The 23,573-nt window shown below is 44.2% G+C and overlaps 2 protein-coding genes across 2 annotated transcripts in view; one reads left to right on the top strand and one right to left on the bottom strand.

Moving 5' to 3' along the window:
- The window catches only part of LOC308676165 (myosin-6), a gene marked incomplete at its 5' end in the record, with an annotated part of 60,374 nt that extends 43,785 nt beyond the window's left edge, over positions 1 to 16,589 (top strand). Inside the window, 10 exons of the mRNA XM_081341914.1 lie at positions 5,673 to 5,856; positions 6,602 to 6,767; positions 6,908 to 7,032; positions 9,062 to 9,370; positions 9,465 to 9,668; positions 10,822 to 10,947; positions 11,848 to 12,123; positions 13,882 to 13,977; positions 14,934 to 15,068; positions 16,503 to 16,589. Of these exons, the coding sequence (XP_081198040.1) occupies positions 5,673 to 5,856; positions 6,602 to 6,767; positions 6,908 to 7,032; positions 9,062 to 9,370; positions 9,465 to 9,668; positions 10,822 to 10,947; positions 11,848 to 12,123; positions 13,882 to 13,977; positions 14,934 to 15,068; positions 16,503 to 16,523 (1,642 nt within the window). The 3' untranslated portion in view covers positions 16,524 to 16,589. The remainder of the gene's footprint in view (positions 1 to 5,672; positions 5,857 to 6,601; positions 6,768 to 6,907; positions 7,033 to 9,061; positions 9,371 to 9,464; positions 9,669 to 10,821; positions 10,948 to 11,847; positions 12,124 to 13,881; positions 13,978 to 14,933; positions 15,069 to 16,502) is intronic.
- A 2,822-nt stretch (positions 16,590 to 19,411) lies between these two features.
- LOC308676058 (CKLF-like MARVEL transmembrane domain-containing protein 5) overlaps positions 19,412 to 23,573 on the bottom strand; it is a 5,117-nt gene continuing 955 nt past the window's right edge. Inside the window, exons 2-5 of the mRNA XM_081341766.1 lie at positions 21,862 to 22,014; positions 21,565 to 21,660; positions 20,461 to 20,539; positions 19,412 to 19,746 (exon numbers count right to left, since the gene is read on the bottom strand). Coding sequence (XP_081197892.1) covers positions 19,730 to 19,746; positions 20,461 to 20,539; positions 21,565 to 21,660; positions 21,862 to 22,014 — 345 coding nt within the window. The 3' untranslated portion in view covers positions 19,412 to 19,729. The remainder of the gene's footprint in view (positions 19,747 to 20,460; positions 20,540 to 21,564; positions 21,661 to 21,861; positions 22,015 to 23,573) is intronic.

The raw sequence follows: 23,573 nt of genomic DNA, 5'->3' as shown, positions 1-23,573 counted from the left end.
GTGATCTTGGAGCCCAGGAAAATAAAATCTGTCACTACTTCCATTTCTTCCCCATCTATTTGCCAGGAATTGAGAGGGCCGGATGCCATGATCTTGGTTTTCTTAATGTTTAGTTTCAACCCAACTTTTGCACTCTCCTTCTTCACTTGCAACAAGAGACTCTTCAGTTCCTCTTCACTTTCTGCCATTAGAGTGGTATCATCTGCATATCTTAGGTTGTTGATATTTCTTCCAGCAATCTTAATTCCAACTTTTGATTCATCTAGCCCTGCCTTTCTCATGATGTGCTCTGCATATAAGTTAAATAGGCAAGGCGACAGTATACAGCCTTGCCGGACTCCTTTCCCAATTTGGAACCAATCAGTGGTTCCGTGTCCAGTTCTCACTGTTGCTTCTTGGCCCGCATATAGATTTCTCAAGAGACAAATAAGATGTTCTGGTACTCCCATCTCTTTAAGAACTTGCCACAGTTTGTTATGATCCACACAATCAAAGGCTTTAGCATAGTCAATGAAGCAGAAGTAGATGTTTTTCTGGAACTCTCTAGCTTTCTCCATGATCCAGCGTATGTTGGCTATTTGATCTCTAGTTCCTCTGCCTCTTCGAAATCCTGCCTGTACTTCTGGTAGTTCTCGATCCACATACTGCTGGAGTCTAGCTTGTAGGATTTTAAGCATAACTTTACTAGCATGAGAAATGAGTGCAATGGTGCGATAGTTTGAACATTCTTTGGCACTGCCTTTCTTTGGAATTGGAATGTAAACTGATCTTTTCCAATCCTGTGGCCACTGTTGAGTTTTCCAAATTTGCTGGCAAATTGAGTGTAGCACTTTTACTGCATTGTCTTTTAAGATTTTGAATAGCTCAACTGGAATACTGTCACCTCCACTAGCTTTGTTGTTGCTCAGCTTTTCTAAGGCCCACTTCACTTCACATTCTAGGATGTCTGGCTCGAGGTCAGTGACCACCTCATTGTGATTATCAGGGACGTTAAGCTCATTCTTGTATAGTTCTTCTGTGTAATTTTGCCACCTCTTCTTAATCTCTTCTGCCTCTGTTAGGTCCCTGCCATTTTGGTCCTTTATCATGCCCATTTTTGCATTGAACGTTCCCTTCATCTCTCCAATTTTCTTGAAAAGATCTCTGGTCCTCCCTATTCTATTGTTTTCTTCTATTTCTTTGCACTGTTCATTTAAGAAGGCATTCTTATCTCTTCTAGCTATTCTCTGGAATTCTGCATTCAATTGGGCATATCTTTCTTTTTCTCCCTTGCCTTTCGCTTCCCTCCTTTCCTCAGCTATTTGCAAAGCTTCCTCAGACAGCCATTTTGCTTTCTTGCATTTCTTTTTCTTTGGGATGGTTTTGGTTGCTACCTGTTGTACAATGTTGCGAACCTCTGTCCATAGTTCTTCAGGCACTCTGTCTATCAGATCTAATTCCTTAAATCTATTTGTCACCTCTACTGTATATTCAACGGGGATATGATTTAATTCATACCTGACTGGCCTGGTGCTTTTCCCTACTTTCTTCAGTTTAAGCCTAAACTTTGCAACAAGAAGCTCATGGTCTGAGCCACAGTCAGCTCCTGGTCTTGTTTTTACTGACTGTATAGAGCTTCTCCATCTTTGGCTGCAGAGCATATAGTCAATCTGATTTCTGTGTTGACCGTCTGGTGATGTCCATGTGTAGAGCCGTCTCTTGGGTTGTTGGAAAAGAGTGTTTGCTATGACCATCGTATTCTCTTGACAAAATTCTATCAGCCTGTGCCCTGCTTCATTTTGTACTCCAAGGCCAAACTTGCCTGTTATTCCGGTTATCTTTTGGCTTCCTACTTTAGCATTCCAATCCCCCATGATGATAAGGACATCATTTTTTGGTGTTAGTTCTATAAGGTGCTGTAGGGCTTCATAGAACCGGTCAATTTCATCCTCTTCAGCACCGGTGGTTGGGGCATAGACTTGGACTACTGTGATATTGAATGGTTTGCCTTGGATTCGAACTGAGATCATTCTGTCATTTTGAGGATTGTATCCCAGTATTGCTTTTCCTACTCTTTTATTGACTATGAAGGCTACTCCATTTCTTCTGAGGGATTCTTGCCCGCAGTAGTATACCTGATGGTCATCTGAATTAAATTCACCCATTCCTGTCCATTTTAGTTCGCTGATACCTAAGATGTCGATGTTCAGTCTTGTCATCTCTTGTTTGACCACGTCCAGCTTGCCTTGATTCATGGATCTTACATTCCAGGTTCCTATGGAGAAAGAAAGACACATCCACAGCTGAGCGTCCTTTCGGCTTTGGCCCAGTCGCTTCATTCTTTCTGGCGCTACTAGTACTAGCCCTCTGCTCTTCCCCAGTAGCATATTGGACGCCTTCCGACCTGAGGGGCTCATCTTCCAGCATCATATCGTTTTGCCTTTTGGTACTGTCCATAGGGTTTTCATGGCAAAGATACTGGAGTGGGTTGCCATTTCCTTCTCCAGTGGATCACGTTTTGTCAGAACTCTCTGCTATGACCTGTCCGTCTTGGGTGGCCCTGCACGGCATAGCTCATAGCTTCATTGAATTACGCAAGCCCCTTCGCCACGACAAGGCAGTAATCCATGAAGGGGTGCCCTGAGTTAGACGGATTCAAGAGCTCACATCCTGACCTTCACGATGGACAAGGTAGATCACCCCCTCGGATCACCTCGGATCACGAGCAGGCAGGACTTCCGGCGTGGTGTTCATGCTTGAAGACACCTTTCCTTCAAGTAGACAGGCAGTCCCCCAGCTCACGTCGCTAACTGAGATGGCTGTTATGTGAGCTGGGCCTTGTTTTATGACCATTGTTGCTCTGGTGGTTGAGTAAATCTCATCATTAATCAAATCCAGCTTCCCACCCCACCCCCACCCCATTCCTCCATTTGCTTGTCAGGCACCAGCTGGGAAGGTCGCAAACAGTGATCCGGTGATTCCGGGAGAGTATGTCCTAAATACGTGCCAGTTGCCAAGCGCCCGAATTCTGATCACGTAACCTGGTGGGAAGACCAGCTGTTGGTCATTTTTTTTCCTGACAAAGCCGTAACTTCAAACGGTCATTAAACAAAAGGGTTGTATATTTAGAACTACCTGTAGCCAAAATTCATTTTGGAAGTGCTTAGCGATGGCAGCCTTTCTTACCTGGATCACAAAAGAGCTAAGAACAGAATCTGGAACAGGAGGCATTTAATTAAAGGTACAAAAGAGCTAAACAGAACAGAATATGGAGCAGGAGACATTTAATTAAAGGTACAAAAGAGCTAAACAGAACAGAATCTGGAGCAGGAGGCATTTAATTAAAGGTACAAAAGACCTAAGAACAGAATCTGGAGCAGGAGGCATTTAATTAAAGGTACAAAAGACCTAAGAACAGAATCTGGAGCAGGAGGCATTTAATTAAAGACACAAATGGAGCTAAACAACATGATCTAGAGCAGGAGTCATTTAATTAAAGGCACAAGAGAGCTAAACAGAACAGAATCTGGAGCAGGAGGCATTTAATTAAAGGTACAAAAGACCTAAGAACAGAATCTGGAGCAGGAGGCATTTAATTAAAGGTAGAAAAGACCTAAGAACAGAATCTAGAGCAGGAGTCATTTAATTAAAGGCACAAGAGAGCTAAACAGAACAGAATCTGGAGCAGGAGGCATTTAATTAAAGACACAAAGGAGCTAAACAACATGATCTGGAGCAGGAGTCATTTAATTAAAAGCACAAGAGAGCTAAACATTTCCACGATGCTTTTCCTATCAGCTTTTCTGCTTCTATTGTCTTTTAAAAGAAAACAGGGATACAAATCAGGACTGTCTTTTAAAAAAAATACAACCAGGGTATCACACTGATATCCGCAGCCCAGATTCCATTTTTAAAATGGAACTTTAGGAAAAATGGCAAGGAAGGAAGCTGCTAATTCATAAAGCCTTGGTCCATTAGAAAGTAAGCAACTCTAATTGGAGGTTATTTTAACAGAACAGAATAACAGAGTTAGAAGGGACCACTGGGTCTTCTGATAACATCTCAATTTGATGTCTACAAATTGAGGAATGAGACTTGAGTCTAACAGGCCTTGCAACCCTCGTCTGGGACCTGTTCAGAGCTTCTGGCCTCCACACCTTTCTCCCTCATAAGCACGCACCCCATACTACGTTTCCCCTCCCTCCCATGTCTTCTCCACCCCTCCCATCAAGACCTCGGCCATCTCTTTTCACCGGCGCTTCCTCTAACGAAGAAGCTTTTGGCTCGGGTTATATTTGAACTTGACGGTGTATAAGACGAGCAAAAAGCTTGTTGGTTGGAGGAGATTTCCCCATTTTTTAAAAAAACAAAAAATAAAAAACAAGGTAGGTGGGTAGGGGTGGTTAATCTGGGGGGATATCGTGGGTTTGAGGACCAGAAACTTTTCGATGACTTACACGGAAGCAAAACGAGCAAGGTTTGACTCTGTATTCCCCAAATTATGACTCCCGTCCTTGCAATTTCCACCTTAAGATTCAACCAAAAAGGAGTTGAGAATCTGGAAGGAGTGCAGAGAAGATCAACAAAGATGATTAAGGGGGGTTCATAAAACATGTGAAGAACAGTTGCCGGAATTCGGTGTGGCTAGTCTAGTGAAAAGAAGGACCAGGGGTGACAGGATAGCAGAGTTCCCATATCTGAAGGGCTGCCACAAAGAAAGAGGGGGGGGGTCGACTTATTTTCCAAAGCACCGGAAGGCAAGACACAAACCGACGGATGGAAACTCATCAAGGAGAGAAGCAACCTGGAATTAAGGAGAAACTTCCTAACAGTGAGGACAATTAAGCAGTTGGAACAGCTGGCCACCAGAAGTGGTGGGTGCTCCAATACTAGGGTTTCCCGCTGGAGCAAAGGGATGGACTAGAAGATCTCCAAGGTCCTGTTAATCTGCCTCTTACTTCAGTGGTAAGCAGCTAGTCTGCCCTTGGAAAGTAAGCAGGGCCAGGGCTTGGATGGGAGACCACAAGGAGATGTAAACTAGAATACAGAGTTGACAAGCCCTCCCAGAAGAAGACACTAGACAGCCACTTGTCTGGAATGGTATAAGGGCAGAGGTAGGCAATCTTGGCTCTTTTATGACTCATGGACTTCAACTCCCAGAATTCCTGAGCCAGCCACGCTGAGGGGAAAGGGAGAGGTTTCCAAGCTGAGCTGTGACTGGCTCAGGAATTCTGGGAGTTGAAGTCCACGAGTCATAAAACAGCCAAGGTGGTCTACCCCTGGCCTAGGCCGCTTTATGACTCGTGGACTTCAACTCCCAGAATTCCTGAGCCAGCCACGCTGAAGGGAAAGGGAGAGGTTTCCAAGCTGAGCCATGACTGGCTCAGGAATTCTGGGAGTTGAAGTCCATGAGTCATACAAGAGGCAAGGTTGCCTAACCCTGGTCTAGGGTCCCCTGCTTGAGCAGGGGGTTGGACTTTAAGACCTCCAAGATCCCTTCCAGTTCTACGATTCTCTTATTCTGTTATTTTACAACCGTGTCGCAGAGCACGAGATGGCTCAGTTGGAGTTGGCTGGCCGCTCATGGTGTCCTTCATCCAGAGAAGGTTGGGAGATTTGCTTTCCCCATCAGCTGTGGGAAGGAGAAGGCCTCTTCCAGGGGTAATCTTCTCTCGGTTGTCCCCCTGTGCCAGGAAGAAGCTGGCCCAGAGGCTGCAGGAGGCCGAGGAAGCGGTGGAAGCGGTGAACGCCAAGTGCTCCTCGCTGGAGAAGACCAAACACCGCCTGCAGAACGAGATTGAAGATCTTATGGTGGACATGGAACGCTCGAACGCGGCTGCAGCTGCCCTGGACAAGAAGCAAAAGAACTTCGACAAGGTGAGGGTCACAGAGACCCATCCCTCTCAGGCCCCCATAGGACAGGCTGCTCCAGTTCAGCTGGAGGCATTCACCTGTCTGTGGCACCTGGGACTGGGTATTTCCTGCTGGCTTCCCCAGTGACTGCTTGTGGGAAGCCACCGGGAAGTTGCCTTGTCTATTGTCAGTGGGATTCAGTTAACAGTGACAACCAGGACTTCCGGGATTGCTGTCGCTAAGCATAGCAGTCACGCTTTAGACCTACATTGTTGATCAACAGAAATTACTGCCGTACGTTGAGGACTACCTGTATTTGTGGGGAGGTGGGGGAGAAGATGGAGGAAGAGGGGAAAGGGAAAGGGGAGGAGGAGAGGAGAAGGATGATGAAAGGAGAAGGGGAGGAGGAGGAGAAGGAGGAGGAGAAGGAGAAGAGGAGAAAGAGGAGGGGAAGTGGAAGGGGAGGAGGAAAAGAAGGGGGAGGAGGGAAGAAGAAAGGGGAAGAGGAAGGGAAGAGGAAGAGGAGATGAAAGGAAGAGGAGGAGGAGGAGGAAGAGAAGAGGAGAAAGGAGGGGAAGTGGAAGGGGAGAAGGAGGAGGAGAAAGAGGGGAAGGGGAGAAGGAAGAGGAGGAAGAAGAGGAGAGGGAGGAGGAGGATGAAAGGGAAGGAAAAGGGGGAAGGAAAAGGGGAAGAAGGAGAAGGAAATGGGATAAAAGGAAGAAGAAACCGACTTTTTTTTGCCTTCCTCCTCCTCCTCTGCCCCCCTCAGATCCTCTCTGAATGGAAGCAGAAGAACGAAGAATCCCAGGCAGAGCTGGAGGCATCCCAGAAGGAGTCCCGGTCCCTCAGCACAGAGCTCTTCAAGCTGAAGAACGCCTACGAGGAGTCTCTGGAACACCTGGAGACTTTAAGAAGAGAGAACAAGAACTTACAAGGTGGGCTGAGCTGCAGGGGGGGGAGAGGTTGACCAAGCAAAACCCCCTCTCCTGGTGGCGCCAGACGTTGAGGGACACCCTTTTCCGTGTCCTCCTCACCAGAGCGTGGCCCACATCTCCTCTTTTTTCTCCCTCCACAGAGGAGATTTCGGATCTCACCGAACAGCTGAGCCAAGGAGCCAAAAGTATGCATGAGTTGGAAAAAGTGAGGAAGCAGCTGGAGTCCGAGAAAATGGACTTACAAGCAGCTCTGGAGGAGGCAGAGGTGTGGTTCCCTGTTTCCCCTTCCCTAAAACTCCATGGTTTTTTTCCCCCTTATTTCTCTCCTATTTCACTATAAAAGCCATTTAAAAGCATCTGAAGTGGTAATTTAGAGTCCCTTCCCAGGTGGGAACAGAGACAGAGAAGCAGCTTTACTCACCGATTTCACCTACCCTCAACAAGAGGCAATATTCTGGATCGGGAAGTGTTTAAATTAAAGGCACAAAAGAGCTAAACAAAAGAGTATCTGGAGCAGGAGGCGTTTAATTAAAGGTACAAAAGAGCTAAACAGAACAGACTTTGGAGCAGGAGGGATTTAATTAAAGGTACAAAAGAGCTAAACAGAACAGAATCTGGAGCAGGAGGCATTTAATTAAAGGTACAAAAGACCTAAGAACAGAATCTGGAGCAGGAGGCATTTAATTAAAGGTACAAAAGAGCTAAACAGAACAGTATCTGGAGCAGGAGGCATTTAATTAAAGGTACAAAAGAGCTAAACAGAACAGAATTTGGAGCAGGAGGGATTTAATTAAAGGTACAAAAGAGCTAAACAACAGAATCTGGAGCAGGAGACATTTAATTAAAGGTACAAAAGAGCTAAACAGAACAGTATCTGGAGCAGGAGGCATTTAATTAAAGGTACAAAAGACCTAAGAACAGAATCTGGAGCAGGAGGCATTTAATTAAAGGCACAAAAGAGCTAAACAGAACAGAATCTGGAGCAGGAGTCATTTAATTAAAGGTACAAAAGAGCTAAACAGAACAGAATCTGGAGCAGGAGACATTTAATTAAAGGTACAAAAGAGCTAAACAGAACAGAATCTGGAGCAGCAGGCATTTAATTAAAGGTACAAAAGAGCTAAACAGAACAGAATCTGGAGCAGGAGACATTTAATTAAAGATACAAAAGAGCTAAACAGAACAGAACTGCTAAGCTTGTAAGCCGCCCTGAGTCTTCGGAGAAGGGCGGGATATAAATGGAATTAAAATAAAATAAATAATAAAATAAAAGAGCTAAACAGAACAGTATCTGGAGCAGGAGACATTTAATTAAAGGTACAAAAGAGCTAAACAGAACAGAATCTGGAGCAGCAGGCATTTAATTAAAGGTACAAAAGAGCTAAACAGAACAGAACTGCTAAGCTTGTAAGCCGCCCTGAGTCTTCGGAGAAGGGCGGGATATAAATGGAATTAAAATAAAATAAATAATAAAATAAAAGAGCTAAACAGAACAGTATCTGGAGCAGGAGGCATTTAATTAAAGGTACAAAAGACCTAAGAACAGAATCTGGAGCAGGAGGCATTTAATTAGGCACAAAAGAGCTAAACAGAACAGAATCTGGAGCAGGAAGCATTTAATTAAAGGTACAAAGGAGCTAAACAACATGATCTGGAGCAGGAGTCATTTAATTAAAAGCACAAGAGAGCTAAACATTTCCATGGTGCTTTTCCTATCAGCTTTTCAGCTTCTATTGTCCTTTAAAAGAAAACAGGACTACAAATCAGGATTGTCTTTTTAAAAAAATACAGCAAGAGTATCACACTGATATCACAGCCCAAATTCCATTTTTAAAATGGAATTTTAGGAAAAATGGCAAGGAAGGAAGCTGCTAATTCATAAAGCCTTGGTCCATTACAAAGTAAGCAACTCTAATTTGAGGTTATTTTAACAGAACAGAATAACAGCATTGGAAGGGACCTTGGAGGTCCTCAAGTCCAACCCCATTCTCTAGCAGGGAAACCTATTCCATTTCAGACAAATTGATTGTCCAATCTCTTTTTAAAAACCACCCACAACCTCCGAAGGCAAGCTGTTCCACTGATTAATTGTTCTCACTGTCAGGAAATTTCTCCATAGTTCTAGATTGGTTCTCTCCTTGAGAACCAATCTAGAACTAAGAAAGCTTCCAGATCTCAATACTATTTTTTTCTCTCCTTTCTCCTTCATCATTTTACCCATAATTCTTTGCTGATCTGTGACCATAAGAAAGATTGATTAATTGATTGATACCCATAATTCTTTGACTCCCCAGGCATCTTTGGAACATGAGGAAGGGAAGATCCTCCGAGCCCAGCTGGAGTTCAACCAAATCAAGGCTGAAATTGAGCGCAAGTTGGCTGAGAAGGACGAGGAGATGGAGCAGGCCAAGAGGAATCACCTGAGGACGGTGGACTCGCTTCAGGCTTCCCTGGATGCCGAGACCCGGAGCCGCAACGAGGCCCTGAGGATCAAAAAGAAGATGGAGGGTGACCTCAACGACATGGAAATCCAGCTTAGCCAAGCGAACCGGGTGGCCGCTGAGGTGCAGAAGCACCTCAAGATTGCTCATGCCCACCTCAAGGTAATGAGATATGGAGACCTTTATATCTTCTTTGCTCATCCATAGTTTTCCAGGCTCAATGTTTGCTTCAAGCTGTGTTTTTTGGATGGCCCAGGACAATCAAATTCAACTGGACGATGCCCTTCGAGCCAACGAGGACCTGAAGGAGAACATCGCCATCGTGGAGAGGCGCAATATGCTGCTGCAGGCCGAGCTGGAAGAGCTACGCTGCGTATTGGAGCAGACGGAGCGTGGGCGGAAACTGGCAGAACAGGAGCTGACAGAGGCCAGTGAGAGGGTCCAGCTCCTCCATTCTCAGGTGAAGGGAGAGCAACTGATCCTTCTCACGTTTCTTTGAGTCTTGTTCTGTAGGAGCCTCAGAGGTGACATTGGAGAAGTGATCCAGAGCCTGTTCAGACAACCACAGATGGTGAAGGGTGCATTAAAAATAGACAGGTGGGAAAGTTTTAGGAAAAGACTCACATTGGCTGATCACTAGAGCAGTGCTTCTCAACCTTGGCGACTTTAAGATGAGTGAACTCCAACTCCAGGTTCTGGACGTAGGTTCTGAGGGAATAGATTCCGGATGCAGGTTCTGAGGGAATAAAGTAGGTTCCGGATGCAGGTTCTGAGGGAATAAAGAAGGTTCCAGATGCAGGTTCTGAGGGAATAAAGTAGATTCTCTGAGGGAATAAAGAAGGTTCCAGATGTAGGTTCTGAGCAGTGGTGGGATTCAAATATGTGAACAACCGGTTCTCTGTATGGATACCACTTCCGGAAGTCCATTCTGGGCCTGGGCAACAAAAAATTAGCTACCAGTTCTACCGAACTGGTGCGAACCAGCTGAATCCCACCACTGGTTCTGAGGGAACAAAGTTAGTTCTGAAGAAATAAAGTAGGTTCTGGATGCAGGTTCTGAAGGAATAAAGTAGGTTCCAGATGGAGGTTCTGAGGGAACAAAGTAAGTTCCGGATTTAGGTTCTGATGGAATAAAGTAGGTTCCAGATAAAGGTTCTGAGGGAATAAAGTAGGTTCCGGATGCAGGTTCTGAGGGAATAATGTAGATTCCAAATGCAGGTTCTGAGGGAATAAAGTAGGTTCCAGATGCAGGTTCTGAGGGAATAAAGTAGGTTCTGGATGTAGGTCCTGAGGGAATAAAATAGGTTCCGGACACTGGTCCTGAGGGAATAAAGTAGGTTCCAGACACAGGTTCTGAGGGAATAAAGTAGGTTCCAGATGTAGGTTCTGAGGGAATAAAATAGGTTCCAGATGCAGGTTCTGAGGGAATAAAATAGGCTCCAGATGTAGGTTCTGAGGGAATAAAGTAGGTTCTGGATGGTTTCCAGCAATCTTTGACCTTCATAAGTCCCATACCACATGAAGACACCAACTCTTTGGACCTGTCAGTTGATCTTCTTTTATTTCTCCTGTTGTGGCTTGACTCACCAATTGAGATTGCCATTTTTCTCCAGAACACTAGCCTCATCAATCAAAAGAAGAAGATGGAGACTGATCTGACCCAGCTTCAATCGGAAGTGGAAGAAGCTGTGCAGGAATGCAGAAACGCTGAGGAGAAGGCCAAGAAAGCCATCACGGATGTGCGTGAGAGTGAAATCATGGCTGGGGATTGACCACGAATGGTCCATAATGACAATTTGACACTTTCTCGCATTAAGTAATCAAGGGTCTCCAAAGTTTGGCAACTTTAAGACTTGTGGACTTCAACTTCCAGAACTTCCATGGCTGGCTGGGGAATTCTGGGAGTTGAAGTCCACAAGTCTTAAAGTTATCAAGTTTGGAGACCCCTGATCTAAATGGCGCCACCAGGCCCTCAAAGTAAAATCCTTCTACCTTCTCTCCTTCTTTTGGAAATGTAGTGAGTCACTATCAATGAAGGAGAATATTTGTAGGTTGAAATGAGGGGTCCTTGGTGTGCTCTGAGCTGGGTGGTTTCCTTGCAGACGTTTCATGACCCAACTAGGTAACATCATCAGTGCTAGTATGGAGTGCTGTTTGCTGTCAGTTTATATTCTGATGTCTTGCCTGTCTGTCTGATGATGTTATCTAGTTAGGGTAACGAAACGTCCACAAGAAAACCAACCAGCTCAGAGAGCACCAAGGACCCCCCGACTCGCTTAATGACCATAGTGACTTATGACCATAATTCTAGGCTTAATTACAATTGTAGGTCTAGAACAGGGGTAGGCAATCTTGGCTCTTTTATGACTCGTGGACTTCAACTCCCAGAATTCCTGAGCCAGCATAGCTGACTCAGGAATTCTGGGAGTTGAAGTCCAGAATATGGACATTTCACAATTATGTGAAATGAGACTCATCTCCATGTTCTCCTCTGCTTTGGTCCACCAGAAGCATCAAAAAAAAGGACCCGTAATGTTGACATGAATAATTAGCCTGGGAGTTTAGGATTAATTTCCCCCTTAATGCAAAGAGTAAGTTCCAGTGGACGTCTTTCTCCCTTGTCCTCTTCAATGGGGCAGGCGGCCATGATGGCGGAGGAGCTGAAGAAGGAGCAGGACACCAGCGCCCACCTGGAGAGGATGAAGAAGAACATGGAGCAGACCATCAAGGACCTCCAGATGCGTCTGGACGAGGCGGAGCAGCTGGCCCTCAAGGGCGGCAAGAAGCAGCTTCAGAAACTGGAGGCCCGAGTGCGGGAACTGGAGAACGAGCTGGAAGGGGAGCAGAAACGCAACGTGGAGAACGTCAAGGGCATGCGCAAGTGCGAGAGACGCGTCAAGGAGCTCACCTACCAGGTGCGGAGCTCAGAAAGCACCCACGACCCTTTAGTCCACCTCTTCCATTTCCTCCTCCTCCCCTCCTCCTCCTCCACTCTACTCCACAAACCCCACTTCCTTCTAGCACTGACGATGTTCCCTAGTTTATTTATTTATTATTTATTAATTGATTTTATATACCGCCCTATTCCCGAAGGACTCAGGGCGGTTCACAGGGCAAATTAAAACAATACAAAAAAGGAAAGATAAAATAGAATTAAATTAATACTAGCCCGCAGGATTAAGACAAAGTTAAAATTTAAATTTAAAATTAATTTAATTTAAAACCCCTCAGTCCAGGCCAGACAGTTCTGTTCTGTACCAGCCTGCTACCGGCCCTGCAGAAAAGGCAGGGACAACCCCTTTACAAACGGCAAGAGGCTGGAATTAAGCCTGCCAAATTTATTAAGATAAAACAGAGCAAAATAAGACACCAACCATGAAACAGGAGCTATGAAACAGGAACTAATCAAGCGGTTGCCTTCAGCAAACCAGCCCTCCCACGCATTCCCCTTTTATACAGTTCAGGGCATGGCTTCTCTCTGCCTCCTTCCGAGGTGCCCCATTGCCTTCCTCTGTTTACTCCTGATTGACTGCCTCCTGCGTCGGGCGTCCTTGAACAGAGCCAGCTGTGGGTCATCTTCATCCACGCTGTCAGGCTCACACAGCTGGGTCTCCGTGGTGACCAGGTGGGAGGGGCCTGGCTGAGGGCTCTCATCAGCAAGATCTTCAACCCCCTCAGCAAGCTCTTCAACACCCCCCTCCTCCTCTGAGTCGTCCGACCCAACTGCCGAACCCACAGGCTGACCCTGAATCACAACAAGTTCAAACAACCAGGTTTTTAGGTCCCGGCGAAACGAGCGAAGGTCGGGGGCAGTCCGAAGTTCCATCGGCAGTTCGTTCCAAAGGGCGGGCGCGCCCACAGAGAATGCCCTCCTCCTGGGAATCACCCGCCTGCAATCCCTAACCAGCGGAACCTTAAGGAGGCCCTCCCTGTGGGTGCGCACAGGACGATGGGAAGCTGATGCTGGCAGCAGGTGCTCCCTAAGATAATCCGGGCCCATGCCATTTAGGGCTTTATAGGTCATCACCAGCACCTTGAATCTAACCCGGAGGGCAACTGGAAGCCAGTGCAGCTCGCGGAGAAGAGGTGTTACATGAGAGTATCGGGAAACTCCCATTACTTCTTGGCGGCTGCATTCTGCACCAGCTGAAGCCTCCGAGTGGTCCTCAAGGGCAGCCCCATGTAGAGAGCGTTGCAGTAGTCTAAACGGGAGGTCACGAGTGCGTGAGTGACTGTGCGTGGAGCATCTTGGTCCAGATAGGGCCGCAACTGGCGCACCAGGCGAACCTGGGCGAAAGCCCCCCTGGTCACGGCTCCTATGTGATCTTCCAAACTGAGCCGTGAATCCAGGAGGATGCCCAAGTTACGAGCCCTACCAACGGGGGGTAATTGGGTCATGAAACGTCTGCAAGAAAACCGCCAAGCTCAAAGAGCATCAAGGACCCCACAAATGCAGGTTTTTTTTTTTCTCTTTTTCTGTAAACCAGTTTCAGCTAGATTGTTTCGATGTCCCTTTGGAAGTATCCTGTGGATGACACGATTCAGACATCCAGTGAAAACCATTATCTCATGGAGAAGGAGACGTGCGTGGTTAATGGTGGTCCTGGCCTCCTTCCATCCATCCACCCACCCATCCATCCACCCATCTTTTCTCTATTCTTCTTGATTTGCAGACCGAAGAGGACAAGAAGAATTTGTTGAGACTCCAAGACCTGGTGGACAAGTTGCAGATGAAGGTGAAAGCTTATAAAAGACAAGCCGAAGAAGCGGTGAGTTCTTAAGCGTGGGTCCCTCCAGCCAGTCCTCAACTTACAGGGATTTGTTTAGTGACCATTGAAGTCGCTGGGGGGAAAAAAACCCGCCTTTCACACGACTGTTGTAGCATCCCCATGGTCACGTCACCCCAAATTCGGATGCTTGGAAACTGGCATGTACTTATGACGGTTGCAGCATCCCGAGGGGTTGCAGGATCCCTTTTTGCAAAGTCCACGGGGGACTCCAGATTCACTTAACAGCCGTTTGACTAACTTGACTAAGGTGGGCAAGAAAGGTCGTAACACGGGACAAAGCTTGCTTAACCACGGCCTCGCTTAACAACATAAATTTTGGGCTCCGTCGTGGTCATAAGACCGAGGACTGCCTGTATTCTGCTGGTGCTGAAAGATTTGTCGCTTTAATCAAACTGCTTAGCTTAATGCTAAGGTTTTGCTCAATCTTAAAGCTTTTGCCAGACTTTTAAACAGCTTGGCAAGATCTCTTAAGCCCTGGATGATCTCAGGCTGAAACCATGGAGAATTAATAATAATAATAATAATAATAATAATAATAATAATAATAATAATAATAATAATAATAATAATAATAATAATGATGATGATGATGATGATGATGATAAAGTTAGAAGGGACCTTGAAGGTCATCTAGTCCAACCCCCTGCTCAGGCAGGAAATCCTATACCATTTCAGACAAGTGGCTGTCCAGTCTCTTCTTAAAAACTTCCAGTGTTGGGGCATTCATCGCTTCTGGAGGCAGGTAGTTCCACTGGTTAATTGTTCTAACTCTGGGATAGAGTAAATGAGAAAAGAATTGTTCCTTTTCCAGCTAGTCCTCAACTTACAACCATTTATTTAGTGGCCATTCGAAGGGATGGAGAGTAGCAAGAACAACGAGGGAGGGTTTTGCACTCCACAGACGTCCCTCAATCCTTTTCTACTCCCCCTCCCAGGAGGAACAGGCCAACACCAACCTCGCCAAATTCCGGAAGGTTCAGCACGAGTTGGACGAGGCAGAGGAGCGGGCGGACATCGCTGAGTCCCAGGTCAACAAGCTGAAGGCTAAAACTCGTGAAGTGGGAGGAAAAGTGAGTTCTTATTTTGGGGGGGGCGGGGGCTAAGAGGAGGAAGGGCAGAATTAGCAAACGGTTGAAAACGGCCTCTTTCTCACTTTATGTTTTGACTTACTCACTGCTTGCTCCTCTCAGGTAGATAGAGATGGGGGAGAGGAGATATAAAGAAAAATGGAGATGATAGATAGATAGATAGATAGATAGATAGATAGATAGATAGATAGATAGATAGATAGATAGATAGATAGATAGATAGATAGATGGATGGATGGATGGATGGATGGATGGATGGATGGATGGATGGATGGATGGATGGATGGATAGATAGATAGATAGATAGATAGATAGATAGATAGATAGATAGATAGATAGATAGATATAGATAGATAGATAGATGAGAGAGAGAGAGAGAGAGAGAGAGAGAGAGAGAGAGAGAATGATAGATAGATAGATAGATAGATAGATAGATAGATAGATAGATAGATAGATAGATAGGGAGAGAGAGAGAGAGAGATGATAGAGAGAGAGAGAGAGAGAGAGAGAGAGAGAGAGAGAGAGAGAGATGATAGATAGATAGATAGATAGATAGATAGATAGATAGATAGATAGATAGATGATAGATAGATAGATAGATAGATAGATAGATAGATAGATAGATAGATATGGATGGATAGATAGATGGATGAGAGAGAGCAAAAGAGAGAGCTTTCAGCTTTTTTGTGATAAAAGTTTCCTGGTTTGGTCTTCATCGTTGGACAGGCAGCTACCCAGGGCAATATTGACTATGGAATTGACACTATCCCTCTCACACAAATTAAATTTTCTTTAACATACTGGAACTGAATCGAAGAGAAGGGAACAGAACAGAAGAGAAGACAGAATGGAAAAGAGAATAGGATAGGATAAAACAAAGAATAGAATAGAATAGAATAGAATAGAATAGAATAGAATAGAATAGAATAGAATAGAATAGAATAGAATAGAATAGAATAGAATAGAATAGAATAGAATAGAATAGAATAGAATAGAATAGAATAGAATAGAATAGGAGTAAATATGGAATAGAATAGAATAGAATAGAATAGAATAGAATAGAATAGAATAGAATAGAATAGAATAGAATAGAATAGAATAGAATAGAATAGAATAGGAGTAAATATGGAATAGAATAGAATAGAATAGAATAGAATAGAATAGAATAGAATAGAATAGAATAGAATAGAATAGAATAGAATAGAATAGAATAGAATAGGAGTAAATATGGAATAGAATAGAATAGAATAGAATAGAATAGAATAGAATAGAATAGAATAGAATAGAATAGAATAGAATAGAATAGAATAGAATAGAATAGAATATGTATATTTCATAGCAGCAAAGAATTGTGATGGATTTCTGCTTTCTCTGTTTATTTTTTTGATGCTTCCCCTATCTGCTTCTCTCTTCCAGACACTTCACGATGAGGAGTGAGGAAGTCTGGGAAACTCAATTTTAGCCAAAGTAGCCATTTAACGACGTTTGCCTGGAGAAGGCCCTAACCTGAATTTAGTGCAGTGAAATAAATCTGAACAGCAACAAAAATCTCGTTTCCCACACGTTTCTATTGCTCAAACCTGAAATGGGTTTTAAGAGGCAGCCAACAAGCACCATCAAACAATTTCCCCACTCCCTGTTAAAATAAAATAATGTCAATATCATGTTCACCGGAAAAACAATTTCCAAAATTCATATTTAGGTCATGCGTGTATTACCGCTTTTCTAAACAAGTGTGCCTTGGAGTTATGCTATCAGGTACAATATTAGTGATAGAAGGGGATATTTTCCTAATATTTTATTAGTTAATTAAAAATTTAAAATGTGCAAGGATCTGAAGTTGCAAGGACCAATGGTGCTCCCTGGTGTTCAGAAGTGGCATCTGCAGGCGAAATTAGATTATATATATATAGTATACCAAGACGTTATTCCCTGTAGGATGGCGCCCTCTAGTGGTGCTGTTGAGTGTTACAGTCCATTTTTATAAATGGGAAAGAAGGAATTGGACCGGAATGAATTTAGTATCAAAAGTGGAGTTATTCTCTTCCAATCAGGCAGAAGGGGATATGCATCATTTAACAGTGAAAACAAACTGCCATCTAATTTGGTAATAATTATCAATTTAGATGAGAAATTCACAGTGGATCCGGCTGCTGAAGTTTTTTTTCTGAGGCGGACGAGTGGTTCAAAAATGTGAAAAATAAATAGCAAATAAATAAATAAACTGGTGGGGAGTAGCAACTGAAAGGTAGTCTTACAACAATTTGCAACAGTTTGCTGAGTGATCGTTCAAAGTTAGAACAGCACTGAAAACAGCGACTTATGACCATTTTTCACACTCAACGACCATCGTGGTCACGTGATTTATCATTCGGATGCTTGACAACTGACTCGCATTTATGACGGTTGCAGTGTCCCAGCATCACATGATCCCCTCTTGCGACCTTCTGACAAAATCAATTAGGGAAGCCCAAATTCAATTTTACAACCGTGTAACTAATTTAATTGCAGTGATTCACTTCGCAGCTGTGGCAAGGCAAGTCGTCACACGGCAAAACTCACTTGACAAATGTCTCACTTAGCAACGTAAATGTCGGGCTCAGTTGTGGACTTCAACTCCCAGAATTCCTGAGCCGGCCACGCTGAGGGGGAAAGGGAAAGGTTTCCAAGCTGAGCCAGGCTGGCTCAGGAATTCTGGGAGTTGAAGTCCACGAGTCATAAAAGAGCCCCAAGGTGGCCTATCCCTGACCTGGGCAATTGTGTGACTTTGCAGAATTTTTTTCAAACCATCTTAGATTTTTTTTTGTGAGACTTATTGGAGGGAGAAATTCGGAAAGTTAACGCAACCGATTTCGTCTCTTCGTTGGGACAAAATACTCTTTTTCACGGATTCCACAGCTCGCCCACATTTGAAGACCCAATTTTCACACACACACACACACAAACAAACAAACACACTCTATTCACACTCCTTCTTCAGGCTGTTCTTCTGCCAAGGCCCAGGCCTCACACCCACTGCTTCACACAGGGGCCATTAAACTCGTATATCACGCGCCTTTCGGTATGAATAATATATGATGCATTCACATCCCTGCTCCGCTACATTGTCAAATGACTTCTCGCTCTTGAATTTCTTACTATTAATGCAAAATATTATACAACCACAGAGACACCTCCCCCCTCTGCTCAGCTCCTCTGCTTTGGTTCTGATTTGCACAAGGGTTAAGAGGCCCTTGAACCTTCAATCTGGGCTTACTTGCGCACCGGGTTTTGAAAGGTAAGCACACTTATAGTTCTGTACACAAGGAGACAAGAGTTTCTCAACCATTGGCCACTTTAAGATGGGTGGACTTCAACTCCCAGAATTCCTCACAAGTGGTGAATTCAACCAGCAGTGCTGCCTGGGGAATTCTGGGAGATGAAGTCCACCCATCTACGGTTGAGAAACACTGAGGTAGAGCAGAGAAATCAGGAGGAATGTGCTAAGGGCGTGAGCCATCAGCTAAGGCAAGGGTCTCCAACTCTGGCTACTTTAAGACTTGTGAACCTCAACTCCCAGAATTCCTCAGCCAGTATGGCTGGCTGGGGAATTCTGGGAGCTGAAGTCCACAAGTCTTAATTGGAGACTCCTGAGCTAGGGGAACAAGTAGCCCCATAGAGTGGTGAGTTTTCTTTCACTGAAGTTCCTCAAACAGAAGCTAGATAGACCTTGTTAGCGATGTTTCCGAGCATCGTACTCTGCAGGGGTTGGATTGGATGACCTCTTAAGATAAGCTTCCGATTCTGGGATTCTAGGGTTCTGCTAAACAACTCGTGACCGATAGGCTCAGCGTTTCTGAGAGATTTCCTTCCCTAAACTAAAGAAAACAGGCCAAAAACATTGGGGGTGGCAATGACTTGTTTTCCTGCAGGCTTCCCCACTGACGTGTGTGTGTGTGTGTGTGTGTGTGTGTGTGTGTGTGAAAGAGAGAGAGAGAGAGAGAGAGAGAGAGAGAGAGAGAGAGAGAGAGAGAGAGAGAGAGAACTGGGAGGCATGTTGAAAATCTCGTGAACACGGATGACTGCACCAGCATGGCAATCAGCCGTGGTCACGTGATTTCCAACATGCCTCCCAGTTTCCCATGAAAACAGTCATTGGGGAAGACCGCAGGAAAACGAGTCGCTACCACTGCACCAGCATGGCAGTGTTAGCAGCCCCAAAGCGGTCACAACTTTGCCACAATTCAATGCCGCGAGAGTCCTGGGTCCCAGATTCTGAGTGCTTTCTTTTAAGTGAGCTCCTTTGAGGCACATCGGTTCAAAAATTGTCGCCTACGATGCACCGTTCCACCCAGTTGAAGGTTACAAGCAGACACAAGAGTTTTAGTAGTATATAGCTGTTTAATAGTAAATAGATGTCCACTGTTTTTCACCCCCTCGTGCATCTACATCCAGTCTCTGGAAACACGAGGCTATTGTGTATCACATCCAAAGCAGTTTTAATTTTTGTCTTCCCGGCAAGTTAAATCTGAAAATAATCTAAAATTACAGATCGGGATTCTCCAGGAAAGATGGAGTCAGCTCCGAGAGCACACGTAGATATGGCAGTGAGGTGTGAGGTGGGATTTTCACCCCTGAAGTCAGGGACACCTGGGCAAGCAAATTCAACTACGTTCTGGGTCTGTAAGGGGAAAAGAGGAAAAGCAGTGGGAAATGAGGTCGGCGGGTTTTGAACTGGGAGCAACCTCAGAAGGGTCAAAAAAGTCAAAATCCAAATTATACATGTAAACAAGGGGAGGAGTGGCTTCCAGTATAGGGGCGGGGCCAGCATTTTGATTATTTTGCACCCCTTCCTGGCATATGTCCCTGGATAGTTTGTTGGAGAAGTGTTTCTCGCCCTCAGCAACTTTAAGGTGTATGGACGTCAACTCCCAGAATTTCCCAGCCAGCACAGCTAGTTGAATTCACCAGCTCTGGGAAATTCTGGGAGTTGAAGTTCACACATCTTAAAGTTGCAGAGTAAATAATGGGGATGACAAGAGTATCCGTTTTTATTGATCATTAAGCCTACTAAATATCAGTCAAGTCATCTGCATAGTCTCCCTCTCTTTCTTTCCCGTCTCGAAGCCAGGATTAAAGCATTGTTCCAGTTTTCAGGAAAATCTGTCATCAGATTTCATTCCAAATTTGAGGATATCGAGGATAAATTCCCTGCATCTCTCTTGGCTTCTCACTACTCACTTCTCAATGCAGCCCCCAGTCCAGGCATCGCCTGGTGGTCTCCCATCCAGGCGCTCAATCTGGTTTTGGCTTTTTCCAAGCCCAGCTGTCTCATCCGCTCGGCCAGCCACAGCGAAACGAGCACGAATTCTACAAATTAATTTGATCTGCTCACCTTCTTCCGATCCCATCTCCACCTGGTAGGTTTTGTACGCGTCCAAGCAGAAAATCCCAATTAGAATAAGGCTGAAAACCTGTCAAAAAAACAGAGAAGCAAAGACTGGAGGTTTGAAGAGCTTCTCCAATTCGTAAAAAACATTTCCCCCCCAAAAAAAATTAAGCCAAAAATTTAGTATTTCGCTGGCATTTAATTTGCACTGTGTGGGAATTTTCTTACATTTGCCCCTGAAAAAAAATAAAATTACAGGGGATTTGCGGCCTGGTATAAAAGGGGTTTAAAAAATCAAGATGGCGGCTGTTTGACCAAGCTCTGCTCCTTCAGGTGTGGCATATAATAAATAAATATTTATAACTGTACTTATTAAATTTATAGGCTGCCCAAATTTGCTTCAGAGTGGGATGAGTGACATATAAACATTCTCTCAGCCCAGCCCACCTCACAGGATTGTTGTGGTGGGGAAAATAAGAGGAGGAAGGTGTGTTGGATACTGAGTTGCCTTGAGTTATTTATAAAAATAACAAAGGTAGGATATGAATAAAATATAAAATTAAATTAAAATAAAATAAAATAAAAACATAACATAAATAAAGCTAACAAAAGTAATTGAAATAAAATAAACGAATAAGCTAAACTAAACTAAAACAAAATTAACATAAGATAATAAAATAATAAATAAAATAAAATAAAATAATAAAAACAACATAAACAAACTAATAAAATAAATTGAAGTAAAATAATAAAATAAAATAAAAATATAATAAAATAAAACAATAAAATAATAAGTAAAATAAAATGTAACATAAACAATAAACTAATAAGCAATAAACTAATAAACAATAAACTAAAATATAATATAATAAAGTAAAAAATTAAATAATAAAATTAAATAAATTACATAATAAAAGATATGTGTAAAAAAGGGAATGGGGCTTGGGTTCAACAGGTGCAGCCCCCAAATGGAAATTTTCCACCCTTCCTGCGGGCCAGAGATTTGGAATATCGTCTCCCAGAATTCCCCAGAGGCTGGCTGGCCTGGGGAATTCTGGGAGTCAAACTCCCAATGCAAGGAGGCTATTAGGAGGAATAGCAATCACTCACAAAGGCCGACACAGCTGATCCCCCGTGGTTGGTAGCGATGACGGCGAAGCCCACAACGATGAAGATGATGGCCGCACTGATGGACCGAAGGAGATCCTGCAGGCAGAAAAAGCAACCAAATCAGTCCCATTCCCAAGACCATAACAACCCTTAAAATGCTAGAAAAGGCGGGAAATTAGAGACCACGCTCTTCAAACCCTTAAGTGTGGTTCAATTAAATCCAAGGCAGTTTGCAAGGGAAGGAAGCACCGATGGACAGCAGGGACACCGCTGACCCTAACCCAGAGATTTACCCACCAGGCAGGGCCAGTTGACCCAGGTCAGGCGTTCGTGATAGTACGTGGCTCGCAGGCCCAGGAAAGTCAGGGTGACCAACATCTCCAGCAAGGCAGCGCCCATGTAGGCCGAAACGGAAGCCGTGAGCAGCAAGAAGACCAGGAAACAAAGACCCTGAGTGAAGGAGGCAGAACGTAATGTCTGAATGGCGTGACTCTTAACTCCCTAAATCTGAAGTTGCAGGTTTTTGTGGCAAGGGGAGAACCCGCCATAAGAAAACATAAGCACCAGACAGATTATATAGCATTCTTAATCTTGTCCACTTGAAGATGTGTGGACTTCAAGTCCCAGAATTCCCCAGCCAGCGCAGCTGGGTGTTGAAGTCCACACGTCTTCAAGCAACCAACATTAAAAAATGTTGGTTTATAAATTGCAGCAATTCACCTGAATCAGCTGTTTTTCCATCTCACTCCCCACCACACCCCCAAATCTGATGTTTTCTGATGCAAACTGCATCCAGCCCCATCAGGATGATCAATACTTTGCATGATGGGAACTGTGGTAGGGCACTATGGAAAACTATTCATTGATCTCTGGATGTTTTTCCCCAACCGTCCTTCCCAACACAGCCATTTTTCTGTGCCCCAGAGCCTCACCTTTGGGTTACAAATTTGGGCTACAAATTTGGGAAGGAAATACTGCAGGTCTACCCACTCCCCAGCTTTCCAGGGACTTCCTGGTTCGGATGGGAGGAAATGATGGGAAGTGGAGTTAGAAAACTGCCAAATTGGGGGAGTGCCAAGAGAGATTGGGGGAGGGGAGGCAATAAGGATGGATTAATTTAAGAAGTCAGAATAAGCTATTGCAGAGAGGTGAGAACGGCGGAGAAGAAAGAAAAGAGGAAGAATGGAAAACGAAAGAAGGAAGAAAGGAAAATAAAAGAAGAAAGAAAGAAAGAAAGAAAGAAAGAAAGAAAGAAAGAAAGAAAGAAAGAAGAAGAAGAAAGACAGAAGTGAAAAAGGAAGGAAGGAAGGAAGGAAGGAAGGAAGGAAGGAAGGAAGGAGAAAGGAAAAGGAAAATGGAAGGTGGAAAATGAAAGGAAAATGGGAGGAGAGGAAGGAGGATGGATGGAAGGAAGGAAAGAAAACAGGAGAAGAAAAAGAAAAATGGAAGGAAGAAAGGAGGAAATGAAAATGAAATGAAGAAACAGGAAGAAAGAAAAAGGAAGGGGAGAAGAAAGGAAGGAAAAGGAAGATAGGAAATAGAAGAAGAAAGATAAACGGAAGGGGAAGAAAGAACAAAAGGAAAACCAAAGGACAAGAAGGGAAAAAAGGAAGGAAGGAAAACCAAAACACCAGAGGAAGGGAAAAAAGGAGGAAGGGAAAAGGAAAGGAAGGAAGAAAGGAAAACCAAAGTCCAAGAAGGAAAAAAGGAAGGAGGGAAAACCAAAGGAGAAGAAGAAAAAAAAGGAGGAAGGGGAAAGGAAAGGAGAAGAAGGAAGGAAGGAGGGAAAACCAAAGGAGAAGAAGGAAAAAAGGAGGAAGGGGAAAGGAAAGGAGAAGAAGGAAGGAAGGAGGGAAAACCAAAGGAGAAGAAGGAAAAAAGGAGGAAGGGGAAAGGAAAGGAGAAGAAGGAAGGAAGGAAGGAAAACCAAAGGAGAAGAAGGAAAAAAGGAGGAAGGGGAAAGGAAAGGAGAAGAAGGAAAAAAGGAGGAAGGGAAAACCAAAGGAGAA

Source organism: Vipera berus, assembly GCF_964194415.1.
Source record: "Vipera berus genome assembly, chromosome: W".
NCBI lineage: Eukaryota > Metazoa > Chordata > Lepidosauria > Squamata > Viperidae > Vipera > Vipera berus.
The sequence above is the reverse complement of the archived record's forward strand: the minus strand, read 5'-3'. Positions and strand labels throughout refer to the sequence as shown.